General features: G+C 33.8%; 2 protein-coding genes across 17 annotated transcripts in view; one reads left to right on the top strand and one right to left on the bottom strand.

The window, feature by feature from the left end:
- The window catches only part of LOC123013827 (voltage-dependent L-type calcium channel subunit beta-2), a 71,863-nt gene extending 58,567 nt beyond the window's left edge, over nt 1-13,296 (top strand). For 5 of the 15 annotated variants that reach the window (XM_044412643.1, XM_044412640.1, XM_044412637.1 and 2 more), the window contains 9 exons: nt 6,934-7,050; nt 9,616-9,735; nt 9,785-9,995; nt 10,417-10,648; nt 10,699-10,963; nt 11,019-11,186; nt 11,234-11,345; nt 11,514-11,552; nt 12,303-13,296. In XM_044412643.1, coding sequence (XP_044268578.1) covers nt 6,934-7,050; nt 9,616-9,735; nt 9,785-9,995; nt 10,417-10,648; nt 10,699-10,963; nt 11,019-11,186; nt 11,234-11,345; nt 11,514-11,552; nt 12,303-12,547 — 1,509 coding nt within the window. In that variant the 3' untranslated portion in view covers nt 12,548-13,296. Of the gene's footprint in view, nt 1-3,843; nt 4,021-4,474; nt 4,986-6,368; nt 6,480-6,933; nt 7,051-9,615; nt 9,736-9,784; nt 9,996-10,416; nt 10,649-10,698; nt 10,964-11,018; nt 11,187-11,233; nt 11,346-11,513; nt 11,553-11,874 lie in introns of those variants that run through there. The other 10 variants (XM_044412649.1, XM_044412642.1, XM_044412644.1 and 7 more) reach the window with 10 other exon arrangements.
- A 1,086-nt stretch (nt 13,297-14,382) lies between these two features.
- LOC123013826 (sodium/hydrogen exchanger 9B2) overlaps nt 14,383-20,148 on the bottom strand; it is an 11,129-nt gene continuing 5,363 nt past the window's right edge. For both annotated transcript variants that reach the window (XM_044412631.1, XM_044412632.1), the window contains exons 2-6: nt 18,337-18,588; nt 16,410-16,521; nt 15,948-16,322; nt 15,023-15,899; nt 14,383-14,973 (exon numbers count right to left, since the gene is read on the bottom strand). In XM_044412631.1, the coding sequence (XP_044268566.1) occupies nt 14,656-14,973; nt 15,023-15,899; nt 15,948-16,322; nt 16,410-16,521; nt 18,337-18,588 (1,934 nt within the window). In that variant the 3' untranslated portion in view covers nt 14,383-14,655. The remainder of the gene's footprint in view (nt 14,974-15,022; nt 15,900-15,947; nt 16,323-16,409; nt 16,522-18,336; nt 18,589-20,148) is intronic.

Genomic DNA, 20,148 nt, shown 5'->3' with positions numbered 1-20,148 from the left:
AAGATAAGCATATTACGGTACAAAAAATGTAATTGCATTTTTACTGTAGCACTTTGTTCAAATTACAAATTAATTATCTCGATGGAAATTTTATTTAGAGATGGAATAGCGTGGCCACGTCTCACACTCACTTAAATTGTGCAAAATTTTTGCATCYAATTGAAGTTGTCGCTTTTGCTATCTCCAAACGCATCCATTTACCGTATCTGAATTTGACTTGTATTAATGGTCGCTACGTGTTCTCTTTTTGCCGAATACATAATCAAGAGAAAATCTTCTTAGAAATGTTGAGTGCCGAAATATTAGGGCCAGATGCAGTGCTGATTATATGAGAAACACATTGAACTTCCGGTCTGTTTAATGGGACATATGCTGCAATATGCAATGTGATCTTTGCTTCAGTTGGACATTTGACTTTCAGTACGACCCTTAGCTACACCGTTACCACGGCCAAACCGGTTTTGGGCCCGATTTACCCAAAGCGCGGCTTTTTGATATTGCATTGCGGCAAAATGCGCAAAGACCTTGACGACTTTCCAGTGTAGGGGGTTGCTTTCAGAAACCAAGTCGGGGTAGTGAGAGAAACTGAAATGCGATTGCGACATATGGCGTGGTAAACGCATTGCAGCGCCTAATGCCTTCTTCGAGTCCGTATCGAATTACCGTTGGTCTGTTTTTCAACCCTCTTGTAATTTCTCTTACCTAACAGGCTATAGCACGTTTTGTGTTTTTAGGATTCTCGGTGTTTATTTTAATGACACTTGCAACGCCGTTCTATGAAAATCTTTATTTTTATAGTTATCGTTTAGGAAAATTGTTTTTTGTCTGTTTTTATGGACATTCTTTAAGAGAGGTTGTACCTATCACTACCTAYAATAGGGTTGTGCTTTTTATTGACTGGCACGCATGTTTTGCATGACTCAAATCCTTATTGACATTACCAGCTTAAATTGCCTAAAGCTCTGTAATCAGCTACAGCTCGGTAATCAATATAAATATTAATTACTGCTGTTTGTTAGAATACATTTTTATCGATACTGCTCCAATAACATATTTATTCATTATTTTTATATTAGGGCGCTGCAACAGAAATATGAATGTAATTTATTCCATTGGCACTATAGAATGGTATTAATATGTACTGCATTGCAATTACAACGCTCCTATGTTMACATATCGACTAATCAAAAATCCTAAATAACTAAATGTAGATTGGGCAAACAGACTTGGCAGAACGTTAAAAATGATATACAATGTATCTGAAATGCTGTAAAAGTTTAGCATTTGATTTAAAAGTATAAAATGGCCTTGATCCAATAAGACATGAGACATAAATGAGCTTCTGTGTCTTATATAATTGCTGAATGAGTGTTTGTATATAACTTTCATGAAAAATAATTATTATTTTGATAAAAAAGAAGGTACCTACTTTAAATAAATAAAATTTGTTTGGTGATTTAGATTTGAACTTTCTTTTCGCATGTTGATGATCCCATTGTTAAAACATCAATTTGCTTTTAATATATGCAGAAAAACACCCGTCTCTCTTGATTCTACATTTGCTGACACTTGTTCTAAGTGGAACCATGCAACGTATGTCACATAAATAATAAAAATAACGATTTTTGGTTGGACATTTTGATCATCATCGGATCAATTTATGAATTTCTAAAATATTGTGAAAATGTTTACAAAAGGTATGCTTTTTAATTTTATGATGGATAAACTGTTTTTGCGAGAATTTAGCAAGACGATGTGAAACAAAAAATTTTATTATCAATATTATTTTGATTGCTTTTTTATTTATGATCTTATTATCTTCATTCATCTCCAAATTCAGAAAAAATATAATATTCAAAACTACAACGCTGTTATGGCAAACATATTCAACCAAATAAAAAATTGGAATTGTGAGTGCTGACATGGTAGTCACAAAATTTTAGTGCTAGCAATAAATACAAGCCAATTCATCAAAGTTGGGATCACGAAGAGAAATATCTTTTACGAACTGTCGTAAAAATTAAGATTCGCCATAACCACGTATTTCAGAAAATTCAACAATGAAAGCAAAAATAATCGAAGTAGAGTTTTGTGCAAGAGAAGAGAACCTGTTTGCATGGGAATCATAGGAAAGATGTGTGAACGCGCGGACACGAGCCAGTTATTTCTTCATTTCTATGGTAATCCCCTAATTTTAGCTTTTGTAGGCGCTTCACAAAAGGACAAGTCGGCATAATTCTCAGGAAATTACAAAGTCACTCCGGATTTCCGCAAACYTCTCGGATACCAAGAGATGCGCGGAATTCCGTCAAAACAAGAAGTTGAGGCCAATTTTCGATTTTTCTTTGTCTTTATCGTCATTTCAACTTAATAACAACATAGTGGGTGTAATTTTTTGTAATTGTTGACGTGAGGATAAAAAACTAACAATTTATCTTAAAAATCGATGTCCATGCATCGGCACGAACATCAACAATAGGAATGGCATCATTACCATAATGATGTATAGTATGCATAAAGGCTAGTACATGGACAATACATTTTTGGCGTGCAGAATGTTTGGAGTGAGGCACAGAAGTTTGTTATTAGCTGGTCAGGTTCTGTGGGTGGTACCTGGTAGTGGGGCTTCAGGACACCTCCTTCAAGAGGCTCGGTTTGACCATTTCAATTAGAATTTGCATATTTTTCTATTTATCTTTAACGTATGACAATAAATTATTTTTTTTTTATCTTTAACATTTGCGTGGAGAGCACTAACACCAAATACCTCTAACTTATCTATGATGTAGTATACCACAATAAAATGTTAATATGCTTGATAGTCCGGACAATATTTTACATTACTTGTCATCTTATTGCACTCCCATGTTTCTTTTTTAATAACTTAAGATTTCTTAATCGAATCAGTTTTCAATCGAAGTTTGAAATATGAACCTGGCAGCCCTCTGGTGATGAAGACAGGAAAGTGAGATTGAGTCGTCCTCTGGCGCTTTCGAATAGAACTTCAGGAAGCGTTGGTGTAATACAGAGGAAGGAAGAGACTAGCGATATCTAGTATGAGTTTTGTAGCTTAGATGGCGGTCTTGTATCTTCTATTTATAAATAATCTTGATTCAAATTTAAWCGCATTTTTTTTATAATGTCGACGTCCAGTTCCATCAAAGCTCAATTAAATACGTTGTTGGTACGAATTAAAATTTCATGCATTATGCATTTAGAGGACTTTCCTTTATTCTAAACCAATAAGTATTTTTGGTGATTTAGACGAAATATTCATTTGGAGTCGTCGACTTTAGGGAGTCTCTCGAAAAAAAGACCGCATTGATGGATTCATTTTGCTAATTTGCTTATTTTGCGACTATTTGTTTTTGGTGTTAAACCAGTGATAAATTGTCTTGCCTAGAAAACAATATTTACATTTTCATAGCTTACAGCCTGAGTTTGACATGATAAATTTGTTTTTGTGATAATTAAAAACATTGAAGTAATGGAAACTTTTATAAGAATTTAGCATTTTTTTTAATTTAACAAATTTTTATCTTGGTTGAATCATCATAGACACAGAATAGGATCCATAATAAATTTCAAGCGTTCTAAATATTTGGTTAGCTGTTAACACTTAACAGCATACCTGCAGAAGTTAAGAAATTTGTTTATGRTTAAAACAAGGAACTTGTACTATGTTTAGCTCCAGGAATAATAGAATTTTTAATGGAGTCGATGCATTACTTAAAAATCACGATTTTAGCTTACGTACGAGCCATGTTAASTTATTTATTTTTAGATCCACTTCTGGCATGAAATAGACTTGGCTACCCAATGCTCCCTTTTAATACAGTCAAACCCGCCTGTGATTCTACACATTCTTAAAACAACAAAAAGGCAAAACTTGCTGTGATTTTAAACCTTTATTAGTGATTTAGTGTTAGTTCTGTGATATTTTTATGTAAAATGATGTCCAGACACGGAAAAAAGCATAATCGGCGTCACCATTACATACCGTTTGGTCACAATCGCCGGGTAAATATTTCATTTTAATAAAATCGTCTATTTAATCTTGTAGAGAATGAGGTGTGGGTCGACTAAACGTCGTTAGTTTGTCTAAGATCTAACCTAAACTACATTTCCTCAGCTCCTTCCTAAATATTTATACAAAATAGAACTAAAATAGAGCAAAAATTGTTCTGGAGCACGTGATCGGCGCAAAGTGCATGTTCACACCTGTTTTTGCTCACGACTTGTATACAAATCCGGATTTAGTTTTTATTTTTGGTTTCATAGCCGCTATCAATGAGATTAATAAAAGGCGCGTGATCGATATCGAAATAGTTCTCTTTCATTCATCGTGCAAGCTGCGTCCCGAAAAATTCCTGCTGTCAGTTAGAACGACAAACAAAAACCAGCAGGAACGTAAAGTCAAATACGACACACCCCCAGTGTCAGTTGTTTAAATCGATACTTGCGCATGCGTTTCGGTTTGCAACCCCACCTCGTGAAGCGTGTACAGTCAAAAGCTCAAAGCTCTACCCTATATGAAACGTTGAGCTTAAAATGCGGCATCGACTATACTCAACCTAGCGGCGTTCACCCGCATTACACTACGTATATTCTTGAGCAAAACATTACTTTTCCATTCAGAAAAGTTGTTCGTGTCATAAATATAGTTAATGTGTCGTTCGCCGGTGATTTGTGAGATTTAGTTTCGTGGAGATATGTTGGTTCAGTGATAGGGAGCCTTCTTTAATCGGGTACTCGGACATCAGGAGTATTGCTAATTTATGAATTACCAATATCGTCGATTAATTGCCTAATATAAGTCGCCTTCAGGTTACGTTTTTGCGATTTTCGGGACGTTCGAACGGCGAAAATTGCGTTAAAATTTCTACCTTTATTGGATGGTGCACACGGATGTATCATTGAAATGTCGCAATATGATAGGATACAACAATTTCAACAATCAGGGATACAATAAACTGTTTACTCAGGTAAGCACCTGCTGGTTCTTTGACGCGACAACCATTCTTATTTCTACGAATATCTGCATAATTACTACCGATAGTGGTTAATTCTTCAGATTCCRCAGCGATAATGGAAATAATCGCTTTAAATTCTGTACGCACGATATACATTACGTCATTGTGACGTCACGATGGTTAACCATTGGTTTTTGTTGGTAAACATTGCAATGTGTACCGATTCGATTATCCTAATTGCCATTACAGGCCCTCAAGAAACGTAAAAATAGTTTCGCGCATTTATAAAACTTAAATCCTGATCTGGCCAGCAGGAACGTTCCTGCTGGAAATAGCGTGTCACTTTCGTTCCCTTTTCAGATAAAATTCTATTCTTGCAAAATTTATCGAGCCGCACAAAGGTTATCAGATTTCTTGCTTGATGGCTCTAAAAAAGTTTAAAATTCCCTTCGTGGACATTATGTGGGTAATTTTTGAATTTGGTGCAAACCAGTTGTTACCGGAAATAGGTAACGTGATTTCCCTGGAGGATATAATGCTGAAATATGACCAGTCCTTTTTTGTATGCTTTATAATTATTGTCAATAATTTTAACCAGAACGCATACTTATCGATTAAAATTTTTCCGGTCGACGACAGTGTGTAGGAAAAATATGTAAACGTTTTATTAAGCAATAAACTTGCTGTTTTGCTATACATTATACAACTTCACTTTTATTGCCAAAGGTCATTAAGAAATTTCTTTCAATAAAAGTAACTATCAATTTCCTCCACCTACATATGAAAAACTGACAATAACTCGTGATTGTTCAACATTAATCTTTTATAAAACTTATTTACGCSTGCGTACATGGACACTTTCTTGGCGCCACTATTATGAATGTCATATCATAACATTTTATTGTACTTATATGAAACCACATTTGAAAGACTAGTTTCGATGTGTCGCGTCTGAAATGAGTGCGATTTGTTCCCGGATTCTTCCGGTGGGTAATTCCCCCAGATTATTTTTTGGAAAAATCGTAATAATAATTGAAGAAAACTTTGGAAATAACCGGCCACAGTGGGCATCCTGCCAAGCCATGCTGTGACCCGTTTAAATTTCAAAGTTCCGACAATCGCCGTAGAGTAAATACGTATTTACTAAGTTGGAACCCACAAAAATTGCTTCGTGTCGAAAATGTTTATGATTTTAAATTAGTTTTCCGCTACTGTAATTAAGGAAACATACAACGTGAATAAGTTCCCCAATTACCGCGAAACTTTTACCATTAATATGTCTCATTTTGTGTTAAAATGTTCTATGTTTGTCTCTAATGTGTCCCTTAAATGTTACCTGTTATGCGGGGTAATCAAAACAACTAACTTGATTTGTCTATTTTGGTTACCTTGTAGAGGCACCTGTAAGTAACATTTTGAGGGTCACTGGTCGGCTGAAGCCTTGTAATATTGTCGCATGCTTGCCAGTGGCACTGCAACTAACCTATGTCCAAGTACACATCTCTGGTAAGATATTAACAAAGTTTATGGGCCACTGTTTTGAATTTTCTAGCTGCACCCTGTTTCTATTATGTGCTTCTGCTCTGTTTCTGTAGCTGTAAATCCTTTCAAAATGAAGTTGCTGAATAGATTTAGTTTGTACAAGTAACTCCTATAGTAAGTCGCTAAATAAGTGAATCCTGCTTAGTAACACTGCCATAACTTCCTCTACAGATAAGCACTATAACAGACTTGTAGGTAAATAGACACAATCCACACTCATTGACAAAATTATATTTATAATTTCATCAGTATGTAGTTTTTATCTTTTCATGATAATATAGAGTCCATATTTACTATTGACATCATTATCGTTCATCATCACCATCATCTAGATGCCAGTTAGGTTGATTAGATTTAGTTCTCGATTTCATGAAAAAAATATTTTAAAGCCAAAAGTACATATTTGTATATTTTACAGGGCTCAGCTGATTCTAACTACTCTCAGCCTTCTTCGGATCTGTCGCTGGACGAGGAGAAAGAGACGTTGCGACGGGAGAAGGAACGTCAAGCGCTTAGTCAGCTGGAAAAAGCAAGAGTAAGAAAATTTTAAAATTGTATTCATTTCATTTCAAGATTGAGCAGCTATTTTAATATTAACAGAAAAATTTTACATTTATACAAGGATACAGTCAGATTTTAAATTCTGGCCGTCCGCCAGTCTCTTGGTAACACGAGAGCCTTGCAAAAAGCTGATCGATTCGTAGGAAATATTGTGCAAATAAACTGTCGTTGCAAAACTTGACATTAACCTTCTACATGAACTAGATAGTTTTTAGGATTTGTTTGAATATTTTTAAACGTGGTTGGATGCTGATCTAATGAGAGATTTGTGAAGATTTAGTGAGACATCTTTAGTATAGACAATTGTCAAACTTGCTTTGAAAGAAAAAAAATCATAAAACAGCAGGATCATTTTTTTGAAAGTCTGATTAATTCGTAAATTAGACAGTTGGTACATATAAAAAAAATACTATAAATGGCTGAACTATTTTGGTGATATTTTGTATATAAGTAGCCTAAAGTTGAAATTATTTTGGTGTATAATTTTTTTTTGATATTATGTACTTACTCTTTTGGAAAAAAGAGCCCTCGTATAAAGAAAAAGAAAAATGTTTTTGAAATGGAGTTTGGTTTTAGAGATTTTATTGTGTAAACTATAGTCACATTGAAGTTTTTTTTTCAGTTAATTGGTTGTTTTTGTGTAAGAATTAAAGAAAGACGATTTTTGGGTATTTAAACTTTAATGTGTTATCTAACACATACAGATAGTTATTTAGACCAAATGTTATTAAACAATACAAAATTTTTTATAAATATTAAAATTAACTTTAAAAAGTAGAAAAGCAGACCACAATGAGATTTAAAAATAGCGACAAAGTACACCTACGGAATTAAAATTTCGGGCAGTATTTCAAAAGTCACTTCAAAAAGTTCTTTTACTGTCATCATGACTGACATWTGACAATTAAACTTTTCTGTCGGTGACGCTATTTTTGAAAGTAAATAGGTGAAACAAATTGACATAAACATGACAAGAGTAGAAAATGAGGTTATTAATGTAAAGGTTGTTTTAGAGTTTACATTATGAAAATGACAATACTGCCCGAAATTTTAATTCCGCAACTGTACAAAACGGTTACTTTTTTTTAATACATTTCCTACAATGATTTTTGAATGCATTTTTTTAATGAAATGTCCATGCAGTACGTGGAAATCGAGCTGACAAGTCATTATTGTTTTTTTATACATTTATTGTGTACCAAAAGTTGATTGTTTTTTTTTTAAAGCGAAGCACCAAGAAAAAATTGAAATATTTTGTCAAAATTTAGCAAACATTTTGCTATCATGCTAAACACGTGTTATGTAAAGTTAGACTTCAATTTGATTAAAAATAATCGTATTATTGCTGTGGATATCGTAATGCTGGTAATTTATTTTCTTACTGTTCTTTGTTTTTAAATAAGTGTATTGATTGAAAATGTTTGTTAATTCTGAAGAACCACACACAGAGAAGAACTCACTATTCTTACTGTTTATGGCTAGCTAGCAAGAAACACTGTTTCAAATTCTGATAATTCGGCCTAGCTCAAAGATGTAATCTAGCGAAAATCTTGAATTCTTTACTTTAAAGACTTAAGACTTAAAAGACTTAAAACACTATCGTAAGTTTAAAACAGTTGTACCCAATATATTTTTTTAAAACGTACATTAAGAGAAAAATGACAAAAWTTCCGATATTCACAAGAATAAAAAGTTTGTATTTAAACAAACCGTATGGTAAATTTCTTCAATAATTTTTAATTTGTTCTTGGTGTTCCGCTTTTTTTTTAATAGTTATTCTATTTTAACCGTACAAATGTTATGATCTCAAAATAAATAGCGTTAATTTACATTATACCTATCCTTGCTAATTTCTTGACCACGTATTTTCACGTGCTAATAATTTTTTTAAATTAAAAATATTTCAGAATTTACGATGCTTATTATTTGGTAAATTAAAATTCAAAACAGCATTGTGAATACTTGTGTTTTTGACCCAATACAAAATATTTAATTTCGCTGACAAGTAACAATTAGTTTAGATTTTTGTAACGTTGTTTCCGGCGATCCAGAAATACGAGATGTRACCAAATAACAAAATAACTCAGTAGCTTATAAATTCTTTAACACATGTGATGGCCAGTAAAACCCACTCATCGTATTTCGCTTGTCTTCCAAGAAGATGAGCAAACAGGAATTTACTTAAAAGTTTATAAATATTGAATAAGTACTTTCAAAAAATGGAAGAACTTAAAAAAAAGTGTGGAATTTTTCCTTTTGTTCTGCGCTTTTGTTGAAACTTATTTCCAGTTCAACAGGACGACATTATTGACCGATAAATATTTGCCCGTGTCACTGATCAAAACCTCTGATCTATTTGTGGAGTAAAAGGTTTGTAACGAGATGAACAAAAATCGTATAAACAAAAACATCCTGTTAGTTGTTACTTTTAATGCATTAGCTGTTCGAAGTTGTAATGAAACGCTTTTAATAGAAACGTCTGTTTTACTGTCCGTAATTTGCMTTCCTATTGAATGTTTCACTCGTTTTTCATTTTTAGACGAAACCGGTAGCATTTGCTGTTAGAACCAACGTAGCATACGACGGTTCATTGGATGACGATTCACCAGTTCATGGATACGCAATTTCTTTTGAAGTTAGGGATTTTTTACACATTAAGGTAAGTCAATTTTGCCTGATTATTAGATTCTAATTAATGCAAACTACAGGAAAAATATGACAACAATTGGTGGATAGGTCGTTTGGTGAAGGAAGGGTGCGATATTGGGTTTATTCCTTCTCCGGTAAAGCTCGAGAATCTCAGATTGCAACAAGCACAGTCGAGGACTACAAAACTTTACTCAAGTAAAACAAGCTCCAGCTCTAATATAGGGGCCGCTGGTAACGATGTTTCCAGAGGTAGCACTCCTCCCACGCCTGGTATGTCCTATCCACACTCACTGCAGCGGGTTTTTAATGTTTTAGTAACGTGTTTTCGGTGTTTTTTTTATTATGTCAATTTATGTTTAATGTAACGGTAATTTATTCGACACCAAACACCTCTGAGGAATTTTAAAACAAATTTTTTAATATAATTTTAATGTTGTTTTTTCTTGTGGCACGTTCTCTTTTTAAACATTTGATTTTTTGCAGCGTTCAAACTTCGTTGTAACTACTGTCTGACTTTCTGAATCCAATCTAAATCTATCCTTTCATACAATTCCGTCGTCTCCATCACCTCTCAACTACTATAGAAAGTATCAGTAGAATATAGAATGTAGATAGATGTTAGTGTAGGAATTGTCGATTTTTTTTGATATAAATATTTGATAAAAAAATGAGACAGAGATTATGGTTTTAGGAGACGAGTCTGATTCAGTTGGTAACGCTCGATCTGGCAAGCCTCTCACAACACCTCCAGCAAAAGAGAAGAAAAAACCATTTTTTAAGAAGCAGGAAGCAACTGCTCCTTACGACGTAGTTCCCTCCATGAGGCCAGTAGTTCTAGTAGGTCCTTCATTGAAAGGATATGAAGTTACAGATATGATGCAAAAAGCCTTATTTGATTTTTTAAAACATAGATTTGAAGGAAGGTTAGTATTTCATATTGTTTAGAATCAAAAATTTACTTTCCTGATTACAGAATAATTATCACGAGAGTAATGGCAGATATATCTTTGGCAAAACGTTCACTTTTAAATAATCCTTCAAAGCGGGCGATAATGGAACGTTCCACAACTCGCTCAACTTGTTTGTCAGAGGTCCAAGCAGAAATCGAAAGAATATTCGAGCTAGCTACAACTTTACAACTTGTGGTGCTGGATTGTGATACTATAAACCATCCTTCGCAACTTGCCAAAACTTCATTAGCTCCATGTATTGTCTATCTTAAAATAACTAGTCCTAAGGTAAAACTACGTACGGAGAAATATATTAAGCTGGTTATTTTTTGCTTTTTGGTAGGTTTTGCAAAGGCTAATCAAATCTAGAGGTAAAAGTCAAGCGAGACATCTAAATGTACAAATGGTTGCTTCAGAAAAATTAGCTCAATGTCCTCCGGAAATGTTCGATGTGATCTTGGACGAGAACCAACTGGAGGAYGCGTGTGAACACATAGCTGAATATTTAGAGGTACAATTGTGTATTTTGGTGTTAAGGGTGCAAGCATTGTGTTGCAGGCATATTGGAGAGCGACTCATCCTGAAGTAACCGTTTCCAATGTTCCTCGACCTATAGGTAGTTCACCGCAAGCTTCTCCGAGTGGGGACCAAGGAAGGCCCACACTACCAGGTACAAATTTCATCCGATTCTTCATACATTCTAAAAAATCAAATCAGCTCTCCTAAGTGCCACACTTCAGACTGAATTATAGTTCGAGTCGATTGTTTGGTGCTTTTCACCTAATTTCTAACAACCATCGATAAAGTGGTTCACTAACAGCTAACAACTTTCTTACAGCACACCATGATGTATACGGATACTCTCATGATTCTAGAGGTAGTCACGCAGGTGTTAGATACATAGGGTTGCAAAGTTGGGACTCAGTAGACTCTCTAGAATCACTTTCTTTCTTATAAACCACTGCATGATTGTCTTGAATTATGCATCAGTTGTTGTTTCTTATTATTGTATTTGCATAACTTAGCTTAGTTGCATTTCAACTTCCATAATGTGATAAATTGTCAGAGAATCATGTCATACAATTTTAATTTCGCTAAATGATAAGTTGTGTAACTCGTGGGTCCAGTATAAGAAATGTGATCAAATAAATTCTTGTTAAATAAGAGTTTCTTTACCTTTATTTTTAACTATTTTTCAGATTTTTCCGGGTCAATGACACCGATTTCGACTAATTATGTAGAATAATATAGAAATGCAAACTTTTCAAGCAGGTTCAGTTGTCTTTGCACGGTTTTTAATATTTTTTTCTTTTTTTTTCGATCGCTTCGCTACATTCTACTTAACTGCTACGCTTTTGCTAAAATTGCACTAAATAACATCAGGCGAAGTTACACCAAGTCCTGGTAAAATTTGGCGCGCTGGCTCCACTGACTTATTTGCTTAGCAGTTTTTGTAAGTATGTTGAAGGTTGAGTAGTTTTAGATTTCACCGATTTTGGGTTTGTCTAACCAAAACAAAAAGTTTGGTTTGTTTTGGAGGATTGAAGGTTTGCAAGTTTTGAGTGTTGCCTGTGACTGACCATTTYTTAGCTAGATTTTATAACTGATGTTGGTTCTTATGTGGCAGTTCCCACATTTCATACATCCCACACGAGAAGTAGACCGAGGTTAGAGAGAGAGCGTGAGTATGAGGATTACGCCGAACGGGAGAGTTACACCCATGCAAACACTCATGGAGTACCCCATCATGGAGGTGACGATTATCGGGATAGAAATTTGGATCGGATACCTTCGAGAGACCACAGGGCAACTCGAGAGGAAGAATATCCGACACATAGGGGATCTTCAAGGAGAGCTTTGAATGCCATATAGTGGAGGCTTTCTACGGAACAGCCAATTGAAGAGGAAATGCATGATGACCTTTCTCCTAGAGCGGAAACGTATTACAAACCTCAGATTCCTAAAGAATACAGAGACGAGAGGCTGGAGCGTCGTCACGACGAATCCCGATTGGAAGATAGAAGAAGGGTGGATGAAGATCGAAGGTACGGTGAGAGGAGTAGGTATCCTGAAGATCACAGATACGAAGATCGGAGATACGTCGACGACAGGAAGGCACTTGCGAAGAGTAAACAAGAGGGAAGGAATTATAGGAAGGAATTATTGGAGAGGTTTGCTGATATGGATTTCGAAGARCATCATGACTTCCGAACACGTCAAAGATACTACGAATAAACAATCTTAGATAAATAAAGATTTTGGCCTAAATTACTGAAATTGTGTACAAATGAATTCAAAGTATCTTTGATGCATTCTTCAATGGGATGTTCCGTAATTGTGATTAATTCTTACTATAAACATTAAAAATTTTGACCAGTTTGGTGCCATATTTGAGTAATAGCTCAATTTTTAATCAATCTATTATTGACATAGAATATTCAAGCTTTAAACTGTAGCTATACTTAGGATTTTTAAATTTATTTATAAGGAATGGTATATTGTTGAAAGCAGTATAAATTTATGTATTTTATATATTGTAAAATAGCTTAAAAAAGAACTGAGATATTATACTTTTAACGGAAAGTGAACTCTGTATTGGGTTATCATTTCGTTGCTTTTTATTTCATAGTTTCATGATACCTACGTGATATTAACGTCAAGTATTTGACTGAATCTAGGAAATCTAGTCAAGTTGAAGTTTGTGCACTGCTGTTAGAAATGTTATGAGAAGTAGATAAAAATGCATGAGGCATCGAGGCTTTTGAAGAATAGTTACGAATTCATGATAAACCGTATAAGATATCGTAATATTTTTTAAATACATTACTAGACTATTTTCAGTGTTTTACCACCTACCCGACTTGGTTCTCTTACAAATAATATTGATGACAATCAAAGTGTGTTTTCTAATTTAGCGTTAGTTTAGATCAATTTGACACCATACCTATTCTAAGACGAGTTTAGTTAGAATCYGATTAGTTAGACAATTCCGACGATGTGCAAAATTTTTCGTTAAGTGTAGGTGATAAAACAACGGAAAATAAATAGGCTTTACAAACTGTACATTTCGAAACTGCATGTGCCACTATAGTGGTAAATATCACTGACCAATTTCACTACACAAACAAAATATTTGTATAGGAGTAGATCTGTGAATCCTTTTAGGTTTTGCACTTGGCCCTAACAAAGTTACAAACCAAAAWATTATTATTTAGTTAGTGTGTTGAACGAGTTAGAGCAATTTATTGTGACTTTGTTAGCTGCAGTTTCTTTTTATTAGTGTACTTAGAACCCCGGTTTTCTTTCAAATATTTTATTGTAATTAGAGTTAAATACTTATAACAAGGTTTCATATGCTGTTGATATTGAATGAGTCTATTGATATTTCAAAATATAAGTAATTAATATTTAAATAAAAAGCTAAAATTTGATACATTGTAAATAGCTATTAAATATTGAAAAAATCTATGCTACTAATAAATTGTTTTTTTTTTTAATTTGTATCGAATAGCTAGACATATGTTAATTTTGTTTTGTTATTTGTGTAAATCAATCTTGTATATAATTTTAGTTGAATACGTTTTTAACTAAATGCCTTGCTGTTATTTATGATTTCTTTTTATATAAGTATCAATTCAAATCATATGAATGTAAGGATATGGTGAAAGGCACTATTGATGTGCATTTTTTCTAAATAAAATACATATATTAAAACGAGAAGTAATAAATTTATTTTGTTTAGCAAATTGAACATTCTGTTTAAAAAGAAATAGAAATGTTCATTTACAAAATTTTAAATTTTGTTAAAAATGCATCATTTGAAGTTACACATTGTTTTAAACAACCATATTAAAATAGATTCGCCTACATTATATTTGTACAAAGATTTCTATTAAAAAAAGACATTATTTACACATCGTTCTAAAATACTTATATTATATTCAAATAAAGAATATAAGATTTTCTGCTACTTTGATAACCTAGGTTTCACTCTTGGGTGAGTCTTTCTGACTCATAGTGGTAGACATCGATGCTTCAACATTCTCATCTCTTTCCTCTTCTTCATCAATGATGCTAATATCTCTAATAGATGGCCGATGACTCCTTCGCCACCCTTCAGGTACTTCAGGAAATTTAGTCTTGGTAAGCAATCGAGGCCCACCCAAGGTGATCAAAATCGCTCCAGTCGGCGCTGTGAGAATTATAGACATGACACAGACCATTAACATTTTTTCAGCATAATCGTGCTCCTCCGTATTTTCTTTCACTACACCTAATGTCAACGGACCCAAAGCGGCCTTCAAAATTCTAGTCAGAAAAATTGATATTTAAAGTAATTAAGCTCACCTGAACTGTAGCTTTCGACATCCAAGCTAATGCAACAAAGATTTTCTCTTTTAAGTTTAGTTTACAACCTATCCCTAGTAAGACTGTAGCGATAATTCTAATTATGACTCCAGCAATTAATATGGCGACTCCAATCGAGACAATGTGGCCGTCAAGTTCATCAAGTTTGATTTGAGCTCCGGTGATGCTGAAAAGGACTGGTTCGAAGATCATCCAAAAGATTTCGAACGCGGTTGCAGCAGGATTATCCTCAATTTCCCACCCTTGTCTTGACCAACAGTAAAGTGAAACAAAGGCTGCAGCGACACACCCCAAGGGTCCTGCTCCCCCATAACCGATTAGTTCGCTTCCAAAGACTGAAATCATTCCGCCGACTAATAACAGGAGGATTCTTAGAGGAACCATAAAGGGGTCRTGCCTCTCCGGAGCATAATTGCAGATGATACCCCATAGCAAGCCAAATCCCAACCCACCAAGAACGGAAATCGGTCCTTGGAGGATTTGAAAAGTGAGAGAATCATTTGAAAACATAATACTTTTAACAATGCCGAAAATAGCAACGGAAGTGGCATCGTCAATTCCTGCGACGGCTATAATAAGAGTTGGAATTCCCTTCGCAACACCGTAGCCTTTTGATCGTAGTCTGAAGAGACAAGGGACTACCACAGCTGGAGATACTGCTGCTACTATGGTTCCGAGTAGAAGAGCAAAATCCCATGGTAAGTCGAGGAAATATCGGCAGAGAACTGCAGCAATTCCGGCTTCAACAGCCCACGGACCTAGACCCAATTTGATGACACTAAATTTTAGCCGTTTTAAAGCATGCGGGTCTAAGTCAAGTCCAGCTCTGATTAGGATAATTACAAGGGCAACGTGTCTGGAAAAAAAAGTTAGTCTAGGGTTAAACAACTCAATTAAAAATTACCGTAACTCTTTAGTGATGTGAGCAAATGAGTCATCAATGTTTACGATGCCCAAGTTTTGAAAGAGTAAACCTATGAAAAGCATGCCGATCAAAGCCGGTAGCGTAGTTAGACTCATCAGCCAACCCGCGAAATGGGCACAAATGCTTAGAAGAATTAGTTGGAATAGATGTCCACCTGGTGCAGCGGTAGCTCCGACGATGGCGTAGAGAATGCACCAGGACAAAGTACCGATAAGTGCAAGAGCTATCATTCTGGAAAACTGGCGGTACGTGGGACAGAAAGGATAAGGACAGATTCGGGGCCAAAGGGGTGGTTGCCACGACGGGTGGGTCTCTTCTTGTCGACATTTTAGACAGAATAAATACCACCAGGACCTAGAAATAATTTAATTGTTGTAGTGGAAATAATAAATATAGTTTTGGTGACATTATTTTGAAATCAAGAAGAATAGGACTACTAACCTATCATCATTCTCCTCCTCGCCCGTTTCCGAAAATCGCGTTTTTGAGTGGACCGATTCTGTGACAGAATTTTTTTTGGATCTTAGATCCCCATTAACTTGTTTACCACTATCTGTAAATATAACTTCTTTTTCAAACATTCTCACAAGAATAACGTGGTATTGTTTCTTCACGTGCACATTTGTTTACCTCGACTGGAGGTAAAAAAGTCGCCACAAACTGAGAATATCGACAGGTTGGTACTTTTTGCACATGTCAAGGAATTCGCAAAAAAACTAATTGTCGTGAGTTCGAACATTAGCATTGTTTGAAATATGACTTAACGAACCAATTAGGCAATATTGTAAATAAGCTTACTCTTGGTAGCGTAACTAGGAAAGCGTAAACAATGTAAAAACAAATATGTGAATGATATTTGTGTATAATAAATAAATAATAAATAAATAAACCCGATTTTGTCAAAGTGAAGACACTTCGAAATTGGGTTTGAATCATTTTTATACTCCATTTAAGTACACACAGAAAAGTTGAAAATGACGTGTACAGGTGAATAGAGAGAAAGCACACTTAGAGCTTAGTTAATTTATGATATACACCAATAAAAACAGACTACATGCATGATCAAACTAGTTTTATCTTCTTTTATGTGAACAGTTTTTACCAATTTTTCATTTTTGAACATCTGTAGGTGTGATCAATCAATAAAGAGAAAAAATTAAAATTTCTAATGTAATCCAAGAATAATTGTCCGAAGAGTTTACGTAAATAAGAAAAATTATTACATACCTACTTATGTACATAATTATGGTAAAATGATTTGAAAGTAAGACACATTAAAAAAATATGACATCGTTAACTTTACTTTAGGTGATTATTAATTAGTAGGTCATTTTTGTGGGTCATTATCAGTACGCGTATATACTTATCCTCTTTTTGGATAAGGTATAATACGAGGGACATGCGTTTATTATCAAACAAAAACAATACCACGTGTAACAGAAATAACTACATTAATTTAAACCACTTGCAGAACTCTCCAAAAACAACTTTTTTTTCAGCAATTGTAGACTTTCCAAAACACCAAACTTTTAATTTTTATAAATACTTAAAAGTGTGGTATTTTATGGGTAGACGAGTTTTGAACCGTGTTTTTGTGAGTTTTTTTGCAAGTGCTTTTTACGAGTTTTTGTTAAAATAATTATTCGAGTACACTATTATTGCTCATAAACTTAATTATAAAATTATTTTTATTCTTGAAATAATAATTATTATTATTAGTAGCCAACAAAATTTTACAAAATTTCTATTCAATTTTACAATGTGGTTGTTTACAAATAACATTTAAAAGATTAATTATATTAATTATCTTTGTTTTAAAAAGAAAACAAATCAACTTCATTTTACATGTATTTTTGTTTAGTGGCCTTATCGGTGACGTGTGGGCTTTTGTTCTGCTACCATAGGCGGATACGAGATCTTGAAGGAAGACGTTTTCTGATTTTAACTAATGGTAGTGATAAAACAATATTGCAAATGACAAATGCATTTAATTATTTTTTTGGTGATTTCACTACAGTATAAAGTGCAATAGAAATAAATTTTTACCCCAAGCTGAAACCACATAACAGCAAAACGAATTTTTTCTCTTCATTTCTTCTTTGTCCTGATCTTCTAAGGAATTGCAGATCAGAAAACAATATTTTATTAGAAAATAATACGTTTTTGCCACTTATAAATTATATATACAAAGAGAACTTAATTTATTTAAAAATTTTGCTCATATTAAATATTGAGTAGCGAATGTTAAAATTTATTGTATTGACGCGATATTTACTTCAACAATAGTCTTTTACTTTTTGTTACAGTGTARATATGTCTCAAGAAACAAAACATTGTTGTAGGTCGTGTAAGTAGCTTATTATGTTACCATAATGTCCCGACAGGCTAAGATTTTCCACTGGGTGTGCATTATGCAGAATACTTTTTTTCCGCACCGGTCCAATTTCCGCATGCTCGGAGTTACCGGACACCTTTCGACTTCTCGGAGATTCAAACCCTAAGTTGTCGTGTCCATGAAGACTTTCGATTATACTAACTCTGCGACTCTGTAAAGGAACTTCTAAATGGGAAGTCGGTGATGGTTCGGATGAAACAATCGGATCTTGGTCCACTGACATGTCTGCAATAAAACATTAAGTATTATTGCCATTTATTTCTCTAGAAACTCTTCATTAATAATACATAGTGACTTCCTAAGATAGCGTCAATGTCATTTCTCTTGAACTGTTAGTTTAATCGAGGGAAAGTACATATTATGTTATTGTAATGCACGTTGTGATTCATGAGGACTTTAAGACACGTAGAGTGCATAGAAAGGATGTCCGTTAGCACCATTTATGGGTGCAAGAAAGTGCTCATTTCGCTTCATGAATCACATAATATGTACAGGTGTGATTCTTAAAGTCGGGCAAAAACGCAAACATTGTCTTCCATATGTATTTCATTTCAAGGATCAGCAGACTATTGTCTACATACCACAAAATTTTGTAATTACTATTATTTTTCATTTCTCACGCAATAATAATGAATCATTGTGGCAGTGATGTTTAGCATACGTAGGCAAAAAAAATATTTACGAGCCACCACTTCCGTAAAATTGATGATTTGTACGTTGTACGTATTACCGAGCACAGCTCTATTCTTAATCAATATTTGTTATTTAAGTTTACTATTGACGTGAAAAGTTTCAAAGCTTTAGCAGAGCACACTAAATCATACAAAAATGTTTTTGAGCACAATAAATATTATATGAGACAACCTTTGAATGAGTTTCTGTTAAGAAGTTATCTAATTATGAAAAATGTGACTTAGGAACAACTTTATTCTCAAAATTAAATGAGTGTAAAAGGACTAGAAATTAAATTATACACATAAAACATGAAATAAGGTAACTTAGCCAAACAAAGCCCACTTAATTTTTATGATTTTTTATATTTTTTTTGAAATATGCAAAGGTTTGGATTTATTATCGAAATTGTAATTTGAATTTTTGTTTAACAATGTGGTACCATAAAAACGCCTGTTTTGTTAATTTTTCTACATGTTTTTAACATAAATATAAAATATTACAAAGGGCCTTTTTTGGAACCTCCTAGCCCCAAATAAGGGCCACCATCGACATTAGATAGGCCCATATTTAAAATTTGAGATAGGATTTTTCATTAATCGTATTCACAGTAAGTTAAGGAAAAAATCTTTAATAAACAAACAAAAACAACATAAAAAATACAAAAAATGTAAAGAAACTTCAAAACATATATTAATATGTAATTAGAAACATTTAATTTTAACATCCAACACGATGACGCATCAGTTTAGAACATATTTCAACTAAAAGACACATCTAGGAGTAACTTGTATGATTGATGATAGATGGCTGGAGGTCCAACGTAGGCTAGATGGTTTTAATTTTCTTCACAATTTAGACGAAAAATTAACGGTGGGCCTTTTTAAGCACCGGGCGGGCCTTATTTGGCTTAGGTACCTTACATAATTCCTTGCTTACTGAAAAAAAAACTTTTAATTCAGCAAAAAATATTAATTGAACTTTTACTTAACAAATGCCAGTCAATACTTATAAAATTGGTATTAATTGTTCAAAATTACAAGTTTGTAAAAGGTAAATTAACTAATGAAAATTTTAAAATAAGGGTATTTTATTTAGAAAAGGAAAAAAATA

This window comes from Tribolium madens, unplaced genomic scaffold, assembly GCF_015345945.1.
Source record: "Tribolium madens isolate multiple individuals breed KSU strain unplaced genomic scaffold, Tmad_KSU_1.1 Scaffold_96;HRSCAF=242;Tcas5.2_LG5, whole genome shotgun sequence".
Lineage (NCBI taxonomy): Eukaryota > Metazoa > Arthropoda > Insecta > Coleoptera > Tenebrionidae > Tribolium > Tribolium madens.
This window is presented reverse-complemented; position numbering and strand designations above follow the sequence as displayed.